The sequence below is a fragment of the Heloderma suspectum genome, chromosome 2 (genome assembly GCF_057233095.1).
Source record: "Heloderma suspectum isolate Gila_16-S chromosome 2, 16-S_ref, whole genome shotgun sequence".
NCBI classification, from domain to species: Eukaryota; Metazoa; Chordata; class Lepidosauria; order Squamata; family Helodermatidae; genus Heloderma; species Heloderma suspectum.
In genome coordinates, this window is record NC_139459.1 from 276122109 (window position 1) to 276137708 (window position 15600).

The following is a 15600-nucleotide window of genomic DNA, read 5'->3' on the forward strand; positions in this document are numbered from 1 at the left end:
GGGTGAGACCAGAGGAAGGGGGAGTGACCATCTGGAGAACCCTGGCAGGCAAGACTAGGACCCCAGGCGGGCCAGATTTGGCCTGAGGTTCAACATCCCTGCATTATGGACTGATTCAAATTAATGCTCACATTTCACTTGGGTTTTTTAAAAAAAATATTGCTACTATTTCAGTTATTCTTTTAATATATGTGTTGATATCTATTGTTATATTGTAGTTGCAGTGCAATCATATGCACATTTACTCAGAAGTAAATCCTATTGCTTTCAGTGGGCATTACTCCCTAGTAAGTACGTATGGGATTGTAGCCTTAGATTTGGTTTTTTATTTTCATTTTTATGAAACGTGCAAACGAAAAACAAACAGAAGAAATAGATAGGTCAAGTTCCTGACTTTACAAATATGAGGTAACAATATAATCTAAGTCAGGGTTGGGCAACCTTTGTTCTGTCGAGGGCCATATTCCGTCACAGGTAATCTGACAGGCCATATGTAGGTGGTAGGTGGGGCCCAAGGCAAAAGTGAATGTCATCCCTTTTTCTGCCCCTTTTCTCTCCCTCCCTCTTCCTTTCCACTCAGCAGATTGCTCTTGCCAGAGATCTAAACTGTTCATATGCAGAGAGGCCAAGGGCTGCATGAAATTGTGCCGAGGGCTTGATGCAGTCCTAGCACTGTAGGTTGCACACCCCTGATCTAAGTTAACTAAAAATATAAACCAATATATGATCTATAATGATATATGATATATGAGGAAAAAAGGATACCTTCTAAAAATATATTCCTACAAAGTAAACGACTCATTGAAGTTAGACCAAATTGCTTGAAGGTTCTCCTCCATTACCATTCCATCAAAAAAGAGCCAGTTCAAATGTCGAAAAGAACACACATCAGCTATCTACTGTTGCAAGTCAGGAGCTGCTTTTTCTTTTCAATGCTGTATAATAGTTGTCTTGGCTACTCCCCATGCTCAAAGAATACATAACTCTGGCTACAAATTCCATATACGGATTAGGGATATAAGCCTGAGAGAAAACTGAGTATCTTTAACAAACAGTGATGGTTATAAAGTCATCTTCACAATCCTGTGAATTTCAGACCAAAACAAATCAATAATAGGACACTCCCAGACATATGGGTAAGTGTTCCAACACCTTCAGTAGACTTAGATTTGGAGCGGGCACCTGCCTGGAGTTCCAGTCCAGCCCTCTGGGATTCTCTCTTCTGCTGCCCCCACCCCTTTCCCCCAAGCGCCAGTCATTTGGTCGTTTCCTGGCTTTTGTGCAGGTTTTTTCTCATTCTGAAAGTTTGAAATGCCTCTTCTAAAGCTTAGTTACTGGCAGCAAGAGCTGTAAGCTAGAATATGCACGTAGTTTTGGCCCTGCCCCTTTGGCCTTCAGCCGCTCCTATTAGAATGCAGCCCCTGAGACCTTCTCCAAAATTCGGCCACTAGGTCGAATGAGATCCAACACACTTGTCTTAGGGAATACAGTAATTGCTAAGGCAGCCTTTCCCAACCAGCCCACAACTCCCACTAATCTCTGACCATTGGCCATGCTGGCTGGGGCTGATGGGAATTGTAGCCCCAAACATCTGGAGACCACCAGGTTGGGGGAGGCCGCTCTAGAATATGCAGGCCCCAAACCATTTAACCATTTAGGGTATTGTAAATCAAAGCTGGGCAGGATGGAAGTATTTTGTTGAGATGCTTTGTTTCATTCTAGATTGTACAGTGACCAAAACCTCTCTCTTCTCCCCTCCGCCCGCCCCACTGATTTTCTCCTTGCAGGAGGTTATCGATCTGACCGGAGATGACCTGGTTGTGCAAACAACACCACGCAATGACTTTGGTGTCATTGATCTGACCGAGGCCGAGGAGACCATGATCAGCCCTTTTCATGGCAGCAGCTACGTTGCTCAGGGCCTTATGCACTCGACACCGGTCAGCACTCAGCCTGTGTGCTGTCCTAAGATCCTCGCCACGGCGGGCATGGAGAACAAATTTGGCGTGCCAACTGGAATGTGGGACAGAGACTGTGTGCGACTTTCCCCCAAAGAAGATGAGGTGAAGCAGCCCTGCTTTCAAAGCAGCAGCTTCTCCCTCATCACTGGCTATGATGTGGACTCTGAAAGCAGCAGCCACACCACGTACAACAGCGATTTGGGCTCTCTGGGAAGCCCGCAGCTGGAGTCAGATGTTTTCTCTTCCTCCTCCGCTAATGACAGCACTGAACGCCAAAGCTTCTTGGACTGTGTGGAACAGCCTCCCAGTACTTGCCCGCCTGAGGGAGATCCCAAACCCCAGCCCTCCCCAAGCTCCATGCCGTCCTGCCCTCCTAGGAGCATTTCCACATCTCTGGCAGAAGCCGACCTGCTTCTGCTAGAGGCAAATAACCCAGCACCGAGTGCTGTGAAATCAGACGTTCAGGAACCAGCTAAGCAGATCGACATCAAGGTCTGGTTGAAAACATTGCAGTATTTCCAGGGGGTGCCTGTACATCACCCCTTTCTCCAAAATGTGGTGCAGGAAAAGGATGCCAGACAGGTAATTTGTGGGAGAGACCAGTTCCCCAGGCAGATTTGGGCACCTGGAATGCTGAGAAGAGGGGGTAGACTCTTCTAAGATTGAGGGCACGAATGTAGTGTTCTGGATGCACCATTCAGACAGGCTTACTTTGGACTGTGGAGCATCATTTGTGTGGGGCCAGTGGCAGCTTGTGCCCATTTAGGCTAGTGGGGTAGGGGACAGGGCAGATGCTCAATATTCTGTTGAGATTTCCAGTGGAGAACAGTAAAGGATTATGTGTGGCACTCGGGAGCTCCACTTTGGAGCAAATGTACCTGTTTGTGGAGGGATCTCTCTGCCGCAAGTGGGAAGGAGATAGGTGGGGGGAGATCGCTGCCCCATTCCCTCCAAATATAGAGTCAGCTGTAAGGCAGGGGTTTCCAACTTGGATGATTTGGATGGCAAAACATCCTACCCAGCAGATGCCTAGGGGCCAGGTTAATAATTCCCCCCCCCCTCAAATGGACACAACCTGTTTGATCCCAAACCATCAAAGCTACCCTAATAAGGCGTTAACATTGGGATGGGGTGGGGATGCAAAATAGTTTCTGGAATTTTTTTTTGTTTTGAAGAATTTATAGCTTACAGATATATCAAACAGTTTTATGCAGGCATAGATGTGCTTTGCGGTGTCCTGAATACCAGAGGAGCAAGCATTCCCATCCCCCCAAAGTCATCTATGGCAGCATCTGAACATCCTTCAACCAGGGACAGCTTTTTTGTCCTATTCAGGCAGGGTTGGGGGACTTGTGGCCCTCCAGATGTTGCTGGACTCCAACTCCCATCATCCGCGACCAGTTGGCCATGCTGGCTGGAGGTGATAGGAGTTGGAGTCCAATATCTGGACGGCACCAGCTTCCCTGACCCTGTATTTAAGTCTTCCTAGTCCTGAAGATGGGTTAATAATTTCAGGGTGTGGTGGGCATGCCTTGAGCTGTATTGGGAGCTTGATGGGCCTTATGCTGGAACCCCAGTTGGAAGGTTTATATTAATGAGAACTACTACTGCTACTAGCTTCAAGATCTCCACTTCAAAATATAGCCTACATTGAAATAGTCCAAAACAGCATACATCTCTTTCATCAGCTGTTGCCTGAGTAATTTCTGGTTTTTACTATTTTGTCTAGTTTGGCAAGGGCATGTTATTACTTTTATATCCCACCTTCTGCCAAAGAATGGCACTCAAGGCAGCTAACAATAAAATTTATTAATGTAGTGGCAAACGACCTCGCTTCCTCCAAGAGGCACACAACGGGAGCAAACTGCCTGTTATCACATTAGTATGTTCAACCTCTAATGCTCTCATCAGAATAGTGTTTTATGGCTAGACAGCATTAGTCCTTACTGAGCAGAGTGGCTACATCCTCTTCGTCCTTAACTGGATTATATTTAAAAGAGGCCCTGGTGGCTTAGAACAGTGCTTCACTGGTCTGGAAAATAGGTGGAAAGAGTCATACTGACGGTGCTTGACTGAGGCCACGCAGAGTGCAATATTCAGCTTCAGGCAAGGCTTGAGCCTAGTGTGCATCCAGTGTTGCATGAGGGTGGATCTTCCAGCAAACCACAGATTGATAGCCACATGGTTCGTTTGTGTGTGTGTGTGTGTGTGTGAGAGAGAGAGAGAGAGACTAACAGTGCAATTCTATGTATGTGTATTCAGAAGCAAGTCCCACTAAATTCCATGGTATTTATGACAGGCATGAGATACTTCACACAGAGCTGAAGGTTTTTGAAATACAGTAACCCTTGAGGTTATAGAGTGATGTTTCCTTCAGCTTACTGAAGAGTTTCCAGATAAACTGTAAAGGAGCAAGCTAGGCCTCAGTGCCCAGAAATGACATGAATCTTGTGGGAAATTCCAAATTGGAAAACTTACTGGAAAAATTTTGCATGTTTGTTTTTGTATTTAGTGTTGTTGTTCAGTCGTTAAGTCGTGTCTGACTCTTCATGACCCCATGGACCATAACACGCCAGGCCTTCCTGTTCTCCGCTCTCTCCCGGAGTGTGCTCAAGTTCATATTCATTGCATCGGTGATGCTATCTAACCATCTCATCCTCTGCCATCCCCTTCTCCTTTTGCCTTCAATCTTTCCCAGCATCAGGGTCTTTTCCAGGGACTTTTCGCATTAGGTGGCCAAAATATTTGAGCTTCAGCTTCAGTATCTGTCCTTCCAATGGGCACTCAGGGTTGATTTCCTTTAGGATGGACTTATTTGACCTCCTTGCAGTCCAGGGGACACGTAAGAGTCTTCTCCAGCACCACAGTTCAAAAGCATCAGTTCTTCGGTGCTCCTTATAGTCCAGCTTTCACAGCCGTACTTTACTACTGGGAAAACCATAGTTTTGATTATACAAACCATTGTTGGCAAGGTGATGTCTCTGCTTCTTACTGTGTTGTCTAGGTTTGCCATAGCTTTCCTCCCAAGGAGCAAGCGTCTTTTAATTTCATGGCTACAGTCATCGTCAGCAGTGATATTGGAGCCCAAGAAAATAAAATCTGTTACTGCTTCCATTTCTTCCCCTTCTATATGCCAGGGAGTGATGGGGCCAGATGCCATGATCTTTGTTTTTTTAATATTGAGTTTCAAACCAGCTTTTGCACTCTCCACTTTCACCCTCAACAAGAAGTTCTTTAGATCCTCTTCACTTTCTCGCATTAGGGTGGTATCGTCTGCGTATCTGTTGTATTTAGTAAGCAAGACTAAAAGTATGTCAGTTTTATTTGCATGTTGTTTTAAATATGAGCTGTTTTTTCAATAGCCAAAAGTGTTGAACGGAAATACTTGATTAGGAAAACATGTCAGTAAATTGCCCTAGGTGTGTATATTCAAAAAAATTCAAAGCTTTATTTGGAAATTATTTCTATTGGATTATTTGGAAATATTTGGGTTCATAAGAACTCAATAGCATACTGTTCCATTACAATATTTTTAATTTTAAGAAAATAGTTTTCAGTGCCTTCATTTTTTAACATATTGATTTTAGGATGCTTGAAGAGCTGTGTACATAAATATGTGCACTCCTTTGAGATGGTCACCTGGGAAAAGTTAATTGCAATTTTGAGTTTAGATTTTAGTACAGTATCCAACGTGCCCCAGTGCTAGCACTAATGACATTGCACTAGGTAAACCAACATTTGCACACCATAACTGGCACTTGCTAGGGCAATGGAAAAAAGTACCACTTTGCCACCAAATTTCAACAGTGGCACTGAAATTCAGCAGCAAATTGGCACTTTTTCCCATTGCCCTAGCAGGTGCTGGTTTATACTTGTGCAACATCAAGAGCTAGTGCTGAGACACAGTTGGGTTGTTGTTGTTGTTCAGTCGTTCAGTCGTGTCCGACTCTTCGTGACCCCATGGACCATAGCACGCCAGGCCTTCCTGTCCTGCGCTCTCTCCCGGATCACTGCCTTGTTGTGGCGAAGGGGCTTGCGTAACTCAATGAAGCCATAAGCTATGCCGTGAAGGGCCACCCAAGACGGACAGCTCATGGCAGAGAGTTCTGACAAAATGTGGTCCACTGGAGAAGGAAATGGCAACCCACTCCAGTATTCTTGCCAAGAAAACCCCATGGAATGTATCACAGTTGGGTACTACCCTACATTACTAGCTGATTTTAGGAAAGTATGAGTTTCTAATGAATGGAAAATTTTCCATGTAAAAAAGCAATAAAAAAAACTCAAAATAAAATTTCCACACCGTATCACTGGTGCCTACAAATTGTATGCAATTTTGATGTCCCACTGTATTCACAGAACAAGCAATTGAAAGTCCAGCCTATCCCATCCCAGAGATTGAGCATGGTGTCCAGCACAATTGAGGAGAACTTCTTCCAGGGGACTTTGGACTTCCTTATGGATTATGTATCCTGCCAGCACTACCCCCCAAAGGAGTTCACATCGTGTGTGGTCAGGCAGATTCTGCTGAGCCCAGAGTGCCAAGATGTGCAACCAGAATTACAGAAGGATGCTTACTTGCTGTTGATGAAAATTCAAGCGTACGTATCCTATTAATAGAACTCTTGTATTTGATGCTATCTTGCATGGAACCACTAATCCTTTCAGTTGACAAAGCCCCTTCCCCAGCTTTGTGGTTGTGTAAATTAAGGCCCTAGTTTTGATTGACCCCCCTGGCGAAGTACAGGCTGAAGGGGCAGGATTGCAGCTTGAGATCGATAGGCATATGGTCAAGGAACACCTAATTACTTTGAAGGAGTTCAAATCTCCAGGGCCAGATGAACTGCATCTAGAGTAATAAAGGAACTGGCAGAAGAACTCTCAGAACCGCTGTCTATTATCTTGGAGAAATCATGGAGGATGGGGGAAGTGCCAGATGACTGGAGGAGGGCTAACGTTGTCCCTATCTTTAAAAAGGGTAAAAAGGAGGAACCTGGGAACTACAGACCAGTCAGTCTGACATCAATCCCTGGGAAAATTCTGGAGCAGATCATAAAGGAATCCATCTGGAAGCACCTTGACAACAATGCCGTGATTACTCGAAGCCAACATGGATTTGTCAAAAACAAGTCCAGCCAGACGAATCTGATCTCATTTTTTGATCAAGTAACCTCCCTTGTAGACTGTGGGAATGCTGTAGACATCATATACCTCGACTTCAGCAAAGCTTTCGACAAAGTGCCCCATGACATCCTGATGAGCAAACTAGCTCGAAGTGTGCTAGATGAAACAACGATCCGGTGGATTCACAGTTGGCTACAGAATCGGACTGAAAGAGTGCTTATCAATGGGACCCTCTCAAACTGGGGAGAGATAATGAGTGGGGTACTTCAGGCTCAGTACTGGGCCCAGTGCTCTTCAACATTTTTATTAATGACTTGGAGGAGGTGGTGCAGGGAATGCTGATCAAATTTGCAGATGACACAAAATTGGGTGGGATAGCTAATACTTTGGAAGACAGAAAGAAAATTCAAAGTGATCTGGATAGACTGGAGCGCTGGGCAGAAAACAACAGAATGACATTAATAGGGATAAATGCCAAGTTCTGCACCTAGGAAAAAGAAACCAAATGCACAGTTACAAGATGCGGGATATGTGGCTCAACAACACTACAAGCGAGAAGGATCTTGGAATTGTTGTCGATCACAAGCTGAATATGAGCCAACAATGTGATGTGGCTGCAAAAAAAGGCAAATGCTCTTTTGGGCTGCATTAATAGAAGCATAGCTTCCAAACCCTGGGAAGTACTAGTTCCCCTCTACTCAGCACTGGTTAGGCCTCATCTGGAGTACTGCGTCCAGTTCTGGGCACCACACTTTAAGAAGGATGCAGACAAACTGGAGAGGGTTCAGAGGAGGGCAACAAAGATGATCAGGGGACTGGAAACAAAGCCTTATGAAGAGAGACTGAAAGAACTGGGCATGTTTAGCCTTGAGAAGAGAAGACTGAGGGGAGATATGATAGCACTCTTCAAGTACTTGAAAGGTTGTCACAGAGAAGAAGGCCAGGATCTCTTCTTGATCATCCCAGAGTGCAGGACACGGAATAATGGGCTCAAGTTACAGGAAGCCAGATTCCGGCTGAACATCAGGAAAAACTTCCTGACTGTAAGAGCAATACGACAATGGAACCAATGACCTGGAGAGGTGGTGGGCTCTCCCACACTGGAGGCCTTCAAGATGAGGCTGGACAGCCATCTGTCAGGGATGCTCTGACTTGGATTCCTGCATTGAGCAGGGGGCTGGACTCGATGGCCTTGTAGGCCCCTTCCAACCTTACTATTCTATGATTCTATGATTGTCTGTTAAGTGATCACTGAAGTCAGGGATGGGGAACCTCTGTGCCGCAGGCCAAATTTGACCCACCACAGAGAGGGAACTCTCCCTGCCTGAAGCACCTTCCCTTCAGAAGGGAGAGAGGGCAGGAAAGTGACTGAGCCATGGCTCAGTTGCTTTGCTCCTTTCTTGCCTTCCTTGTGCAGGGAACACAGAGGAGGAGTGAGCAAACCCAGGCTCTCCCTAGCTGGGGAAAGCTTGGGTGAAGCAAATTTGGCTCCCCCACTGAGGCGCTGGCTGGAGGAGTGCTCCTCCAGCTGGCACCTTCGTCAGGGACCCAGATTCGCTCTACCCAGCTTTCCCCAGCTGGGAAAGGCCCACATGCAGTGAAGCTCCCCAACTGAAGCACTGGCTGGGGCAACAGAATATAGCATATGGCCTATGATGCACAAGTATGGAAGAGCAGAATTTAAGCGCAACCTGCTGGATCAGGTCGAAGGTCCATCTCATCCAACAGTCTGTTCCCACAGTGGCCAACCAGGTGCCTATGAGAAGCATGGCATGAGTACGCTAGCACTCTCCTGCTCATGTTCCCCAGCAATCGGTATTGACAGGCATACTACCTCTGATCCTAAAGGTAATATGTAGCCCTCATGAGTAGTAGCCACTACAGTAGCCTTATCCTCCATTAATTTGTCTCATCCCCTTTCAAAGTCATCCAAATTGGCAGTTGTCATTCCATCTTGTGGCTGCTAATTCCACAACTGGACTATGCACTGGGTGACTCTTCTGTGCTGGATCTCCCACTATTGAGCTTCATGGGATGAGACCCTGGGTTCTAGTATTACAAGGGCATTCCTGTACCTGCTGGCCCAATCAATACATGCCCGAACCAAGGTGAGATTGGTCAGGGAGGAGCTTAATATCTTTGCAACTAACCACAGCACTATAGGGAGGTCCACCTCACGTTTTAGAGCCAGGGCCAGAAGAGGAAAAGAGCCTTGCTAACCAGAAAAACCAGCTGGTAATAGTTAATGTGCCTTTCTCTATGCTAAAGTAATATGGATATTAATTATCCCAATTCTTTACTAATTTGAAGCCAGGGCACCTGAGGGCACATGATACTGCCTCATTGCTGAAAATAGTGTATAGCCGAGGAATCAATAGATTGAACGTTGTTTTGAAATATACCAGACTGGTTATTGGAAGGAAAGGTTGTGAAAAGTATTTGATGGCATAACAGGACTCATTCTCAATTTTAGACTTCACCCAGCCAAGGTGGAAACAGTGGTGTGGGACTGGCAGCTGCTATGCGAGGTCATGGAAGAACAGGTATGTTGATTTCATCCCACTGTATAGGAAGGATTTTTAAGCAACTATAATTCTGCCAGCCCTTGCTTTGCAACTCAGTGCAATCCTGTACCTGTCTACACAGATGTTAGTCCCATTGAATTCAATGGGGCTTGCTCCCAGGTGAGTATAGGCTTTAGGGTGGCCACGTGCCCTACTTGACAGAGGACAGTCCTCTATTTGAAGGCATCCTCGTTTTCAAGGGCTCTCCAGGTCTAGTGTAAATATTTAAAAAATCACAAGGGAGAGCAGCAGGGGCCTTGAAGTTGCTCATTAACAGTTAGCAGACTGAGCAGGCACACAGATCACCTCAGTCATTCTTCCCCATTTGGGGACAGGTGAGGCAAAATTGCCCTAGCTACCATGCACATCTGCTGGGTTGCTGCCTGGCCTACTCTGGGCAAGTGGCTTGCCTCACATAAGGCTTTCTTACCTTTCTTGCTTTGTGCACGTTGCCTGTAATTGGCTCACGCCAATCAGCTTCAGCCCAGGCGCTTTTGTTTGCCGCTTGCCATGCTAAACCTGTTATGATTCATGATTCTGTCTCTGAAATTGTCTGGCTCCCTCAGGGAAAAAAAATTCCTGGACGACTCCTGTTCTTGCAGTATGTGATCCAGACCTTAGAGGATGACTTCCAGAAGATGGCCAGAACAGGCACTCTGCACAGATCCATTGCCAAGGCGGTGCTTTCCTATGACCGGTGCCTCAACAGCGTAAAGTAATTAGCATCTTAACCCCCCACAGATCCTCCCTATGTGCCAGGTAGCCGAGACCTTGGGAAGTGTCACTTTTCAAGGGCTGTCTATCACTTGGGCCCATTGCCACACTGGGCCTTGGTAACCTTCACATATATGTGTCCACCTAAAGCACTATAAAAATTTGTGATGCCACACTTCAACAAAGCCCATGAGCATCTGCGGTTATCATCCGAGACCACTGACCACACACCAGCACCCGAGGGCATGGTAAGAGGACACAAAAGCACATCCCTAACTAAAGCTATTTCTGTCTCAGGGAAGTGATTGAATGGCTAGTGGCTGCAGTCACAGGAGAAAGGATTCCCCAGCACAGAAGTCCTCTGCAGGAAGCAAGAAGTCCTTCATCAGAACCACCCAGGCATGAGAGCAGCAGCTCCACACCAGAACTGCACTTAGACCAAAATGTGCAAACAGATGATGCCACTTCACAATTTCAGACCCAAAAGTAAGCAGAAGAGGAGCTGATGTTTTCCTTTTTGAGATTTGCATTATATATTCTCTCCCCTCACCAAAATTGCTAACTTTTAATTAAACAAAACCATACCTGTTTGAGGTGGGCAGCTAGATGTCTTTCGCAAGTTAGGATGGCAAATGCACTAGGGAAATACTGATTTTCCTGCTTGCATTTGCCTTTGATGACTGCTTTAGGGTATCCTTTAAGGTAAGGATAGTCTTGGTAGTGTGTGGTGCTGGTCTGTCTGTGTCACTATGCCTGAGACCTGAGCCTGCTAACCCCCAGTCCTGCCTTCAGTAGATGCCAACAGAAAATACAGATCAGTATCCTCTTGGACAGGGCCTCCCTTCTGTTGCTATTACTCACACTGCAGATTGATAGCTGCACAAAATAAATGTTCCCTTGAGTGGAACACCAGGCAGTTGCAGGGAGATTTGGATCATGTAGTACCTATAATACCCTGGAAATCAGAAGTGTTGGTATATCCTAGCCTTCCTGAACCTGGTGCCCTGCAGATGTGTTGGACTGTAACACCCATCATTTCCAGCCAGCATGGCCAATGATGGGAGTTGCAGTCCAATACATCTGGAGGGCACCAGCTTGGGGAAAGCTGGTACATACTATGTGATCATGGAACCCTCCTGCATGGGAAGTGGATTCAGACATTCCCATGGCTGGGTGGAGTTCCAGTCAGAGAAACCATTTGACAGCAGCCACATCCCATTGGGCATGTTGCTTGAAATAGGCTCACATCTCATTCATTCATTCAGTCCCCATGGGTATGTAAGTATCAATCTGAATGTTCCAGGTCTCCCATATTTCAGGCAATAAACTAGCCTTTCCTTCTCTTCCAAAATGGTTATGCCCCACAGTACATCACCCATTCAGCCCCAGCCAGCATGGCTGGTTAAGGATTATGGGGGTTGTCGTCCAAAACATCTGGAGGGCAGCAGGCTGGGAAAGAGTGCTCCAAACGTTACATTGGTTCCATAGGACCATGGCTTGATACCCTATGGTGGGGTGAAAAGTAACACTTTGTTTCCTGATTCTCTGGCTTAGGGAGGTAGCACTTCTCCAGAGGATGCTTTCTATAGCCGTAGAAGTGGACAAGTCTCCAACCTGCAGTGCCAATAAAATTGCAGCCATAGTGTTTCCTTCAGTGCTGAATATTCCCAAGCGCTGCCAGAGGTAAGGGAATGTGTAAACAAACTTCTCAGAACTGCCTTTCCTGTGTTGATGCCCTCGTGCCCCTGGCAATGTACTCATTACACTCTTTGGCATTCAGACACTTCTGGGCAAAGAGCAAGTTTTGGACAATCTGTGTCTCATCTGAGAGAGGACTAAGGGTCTGGTATAGATCTGGACAGCCAAACAAAGTTCTACTTTGAGCACATTAAGAATATTAACTGCACGTCCCTGGGTTTATGGGCCATGGGTTAAATCCAACAGTGCACTAATGGATGTCTGCTAGTGCAACAGCGCTTTCTCCCTCTCTTCTCTCCCCACACCCATAACCCTTTGTGCCACTTAAAAATCTGCTTCATAAGGTTTCCCAGCCCTCCAGAGGGCACTCAGCAGGGGAGGGGGGAATCCAAATCTTTAAAATATCAATGAAATAAAGACAATTTTACTTCACAGTAACCTTGTTTTAGGATTGGGTGTATGTTGTAGAATTTGACAGTTTCAGTGTAGAAGCCTAGATAAATATAAATAGGAGCACTCTACTGGTCTTCTAGATCAAGTAGTAGTAGTCTAATCCACAAAAACATCATACAAAATAATTCCATAGCAGTATCTAGAGCTTCACTAGATTATCTTCTACCAGTTATTTAGTTCTGTTTCATATTAATGCATTTGTGCTCCAGCTCATGGGCAGGAAAACAGGGGCTGTTAACCAGAGTGAAATGAAGGGTGAATGAGTCAGTCTTGTTTCCTTCCAAGTAAACATATAGAGGTTTGGCCCAAGCAGGCATAATCGTAAGAAGCACATTTTGGCCCTGCCCACTCTGCCTTTGGTCATGCCTGCAATGGAATGGAGCTCCCCAAAACCTTTCCCCAATAGGAATGCAACCCTTGGACTGAAAAAGATGCTCTATGTTGAGGACATTTCTAACCTGCCATTTTTAAGGAATTGAGAGGGCTATGGCCAGGCAACTCCATGTGTTAGATGTGGCTGATTATTCGGATCCTTTTCAATCTGGCTGCTGCCAAGGGATTTTTGTTGTTGTTGAATCCTTGGTCACCCTGATGACCTAAGCTTAGAGAGAGCCAGGAGTGTGATTATCTTCTGGACCCGAGTAGCTTTTGATACTAATTTGACCATTATCATTCTGAACTGCGTTAAGAAGGTAGGGGACATTGTTCTGCAGTGTTTCTGCTCCTTCCTATAGGGCAGGTTTCAGAAGTTGAAGCTAGATTAAGACTGGGTTCAGACAGTACGTTAACCCATGGTGGGTTAAACAAACAATGGTTTATTTAACTCATGATGGCTTAGCATGTCATCTGTGAGCTCCTTTCCCACCCACAGTGGGTTAGTTCCCCCAAATAAGATACCCTGGGAACCACGATCTGCAGTAAGGGTTATTTTACCTGTGGTGAGTTAGCATGTCATCTATCGCACCAGCATGGGTTACGGAGATTGCATACAGAGCCACTCCGCAAGAGCAGCCAAAAAGGCTGCAGCCACTCTACTCTTTTCAAGTGATCTCTAAACAAACTTGTTTTCCTGCCACATTCAGCTGAGTCTGACTCTAAATAAGTTCCCACCAGCGCGGTTCCCAAATGGGTAAATCCCCACTTTTCCATGAAAATGCAAAGTCCCACATTTATCCAATAGTGCATATGGTGGCTCCCCATAAAGGGAACCTGTATATTAAATTATTAAATTAAGTTCCATTTCTGCAAACTTTCAAGGAGTTGGAGCTCCTCCTCCCATTTGTGTTGCACATGGGTGGAGAAAGACCCGGCAAAGGCTTGAAAATCCACAAAGGAAGCTAGGATACCTGCCTGGCTGGGTGAGAGGACTACGGGGGGAGGAGGGACAAGGGGGAAAAATAAACTACACTGTGTAGCTTATTTGTCTCATTGTTTGTCAGGGCACAGCAGGCTATTCGCAAAATAAGCTACTGTGCGTAGCTTATAAGCCACTATGGGTTAACATGCCGTTTGAATAGGCTCTAATACTTCTGCCATGGGGAAGAGCAAACAATGATTCTGTCCGTAAGGATTCCTCAGATATCAGTTTTATCCCCTGCTGGGAGAGCTCATGAAGGGTTATGGAATGCGGTCATCAGTATGTGGACAACACCCAACTGTTTTTTCATTTTCTCCAGTTAAAACCCTACTGTACCTGAACATGTTTGATGGACTGAATGAGGGTGAAACTTAAAACTCAATCCAGACATAACAGAAGTGATGACTGTGGGGGAATCAGTGAAATAGTTGGAAGGGGAAAGGCCTCTTTGAAATCACTGGGCAAAAGATGGTACAGCAATAAGAAAATAAAAATAGGGACAACTTACCATTCGCCTATGTCTCTTCTTGCAGGGAACTCTTTCTAAGCAGTATGGAATGCCATCTCCTGCGATGCAAAGTGTTGGAGCTCATTTTCCAACATAGCTGCAGAATACCCACCAAACAGCCCTTGTCTTTGGCAACAATCTTGCATTTTCTGAATCACTTTTCTCTGCTGTTGACATACCAGGTACTTCAGCGCTCCTTTTCTTCATTTATCATGAAGGGAGAAAGAGCTGAAAAAGCTCTTGTGCCCACCCCTCCCATATTTATGTTTTGTTTAATACTTCCCCAGTTTTATTGTAAACCCTTTAGGATATGGAACCACCTGCAGCATGCAAAATTGTTAAAATATTACTACACAGCAGATCTAAAATCCCTAGTAAAACAACCTATCTGTTCACAGGACAATGAAACAAAGTGGCAGAGATGGGATGAGATGCTTCACCACTTGAATTTATTGTTGCTGAGTTATCGCAGTATAATCCTAGGTGAGCAGCTTGCTTACAGCTCATCAGCTTGTCTGTGGAGTACCTAGCCTGATCAAGATATGCTATTGTTTAATGTCATGGAGGAAACTACTTGTTAGCCATCTCATACGTGCTTGTTCATTACTCATTAAAAAACCATCTACAGAGCAGGGGCAATATGGCTAACAATGGCGGAAAAACTTTCTTAGTTGATAGAATTGCCTGCTCAATCTACCCTTTTTATCTATTATTGCAATTCCGGTTATGTCTATGCATCACCATATTTTAGTATTCTGAAGTGACTTTTTCCTTTATACCAGAGGTGGGCAACTTCAAGGTCCAGGCCCATTTTCACTGTGTAGGTGCCTTCCCGCTGCAGGGCACCCCCCAAAAGTGGGGGACATCACCAGTTTGCCACCCAATTTCAGCAGTAAACTGCTCGATAGCAGTACAGAGCACAATGGTTAAATTTAGCTTGTTTCCAAGCTAAATTTAACCCTTCGGGTGCTCTGTAGCTGCTATGAAGGCCATTTTGGAGGGTTACAAACCCCCAAAACTTTTTATTTTGTGGGGCAGTGAGGCCCAGGTATTACCCACCCCTGCTTTATACACATTAGTTTCATTGGCACCATGGTATATAATCTGATAGATGTAGGAGGAAAAAACCTTCCAAAGAATTAAGTTTAGTTTTCCATAACGGTTATTTAGGTCCCAGTCCCAGGGGTAAGCATAGCCCTTATAACTGAAGCCAGTCCACTT

At 45.4% G+C, this 15600-nt stretch overlaps 1 protein-coding gene across 5 annotated transcripts in view; it reads left to right on the forward strand.

Moving 5' to 3' along the window:
- Positions 1–15600, forward strand: part of SIMC1 (SUMO interacting motifs containing 1) — a 30001-nt gene that overhangs the window by 13368 nt on the left and 1033 nt on the right. For 2 of the 5 annotated variants that reach the window (XM_084839310.1, XM_084839312.1), the window contains exons 2-9: positions 1788–2543; positions 6321–6562; positions 9559–9628; positions 10216–10364; positions 10661–10849; positions 11918–12046; positions 14405–14561; positions 14778–14862. In XM_084839310.1, the coding sequence (XP_084695436.1) occupies positions 1788–2543; positions 6321–6562; positions 9559–9628; positions 10216–10364; positions 10661–10849; positions 11918–12046; positions 14405–14561; positions 14778–14862 (1777 nt within the window). Of the gene's footprint in view, positions 1–1787; positions 2544–6320; positions 6563–9558; positions 9629–10215; positions 10365–10660; positions 10850–11917; positions 12047–14404; positions 15031–15600 lie in introns of those variants that run through there. The other 3 variants (XM_084839308.1, XM_084839311.1, XM_084839309.1) reach the window with 2 other exon arrangements.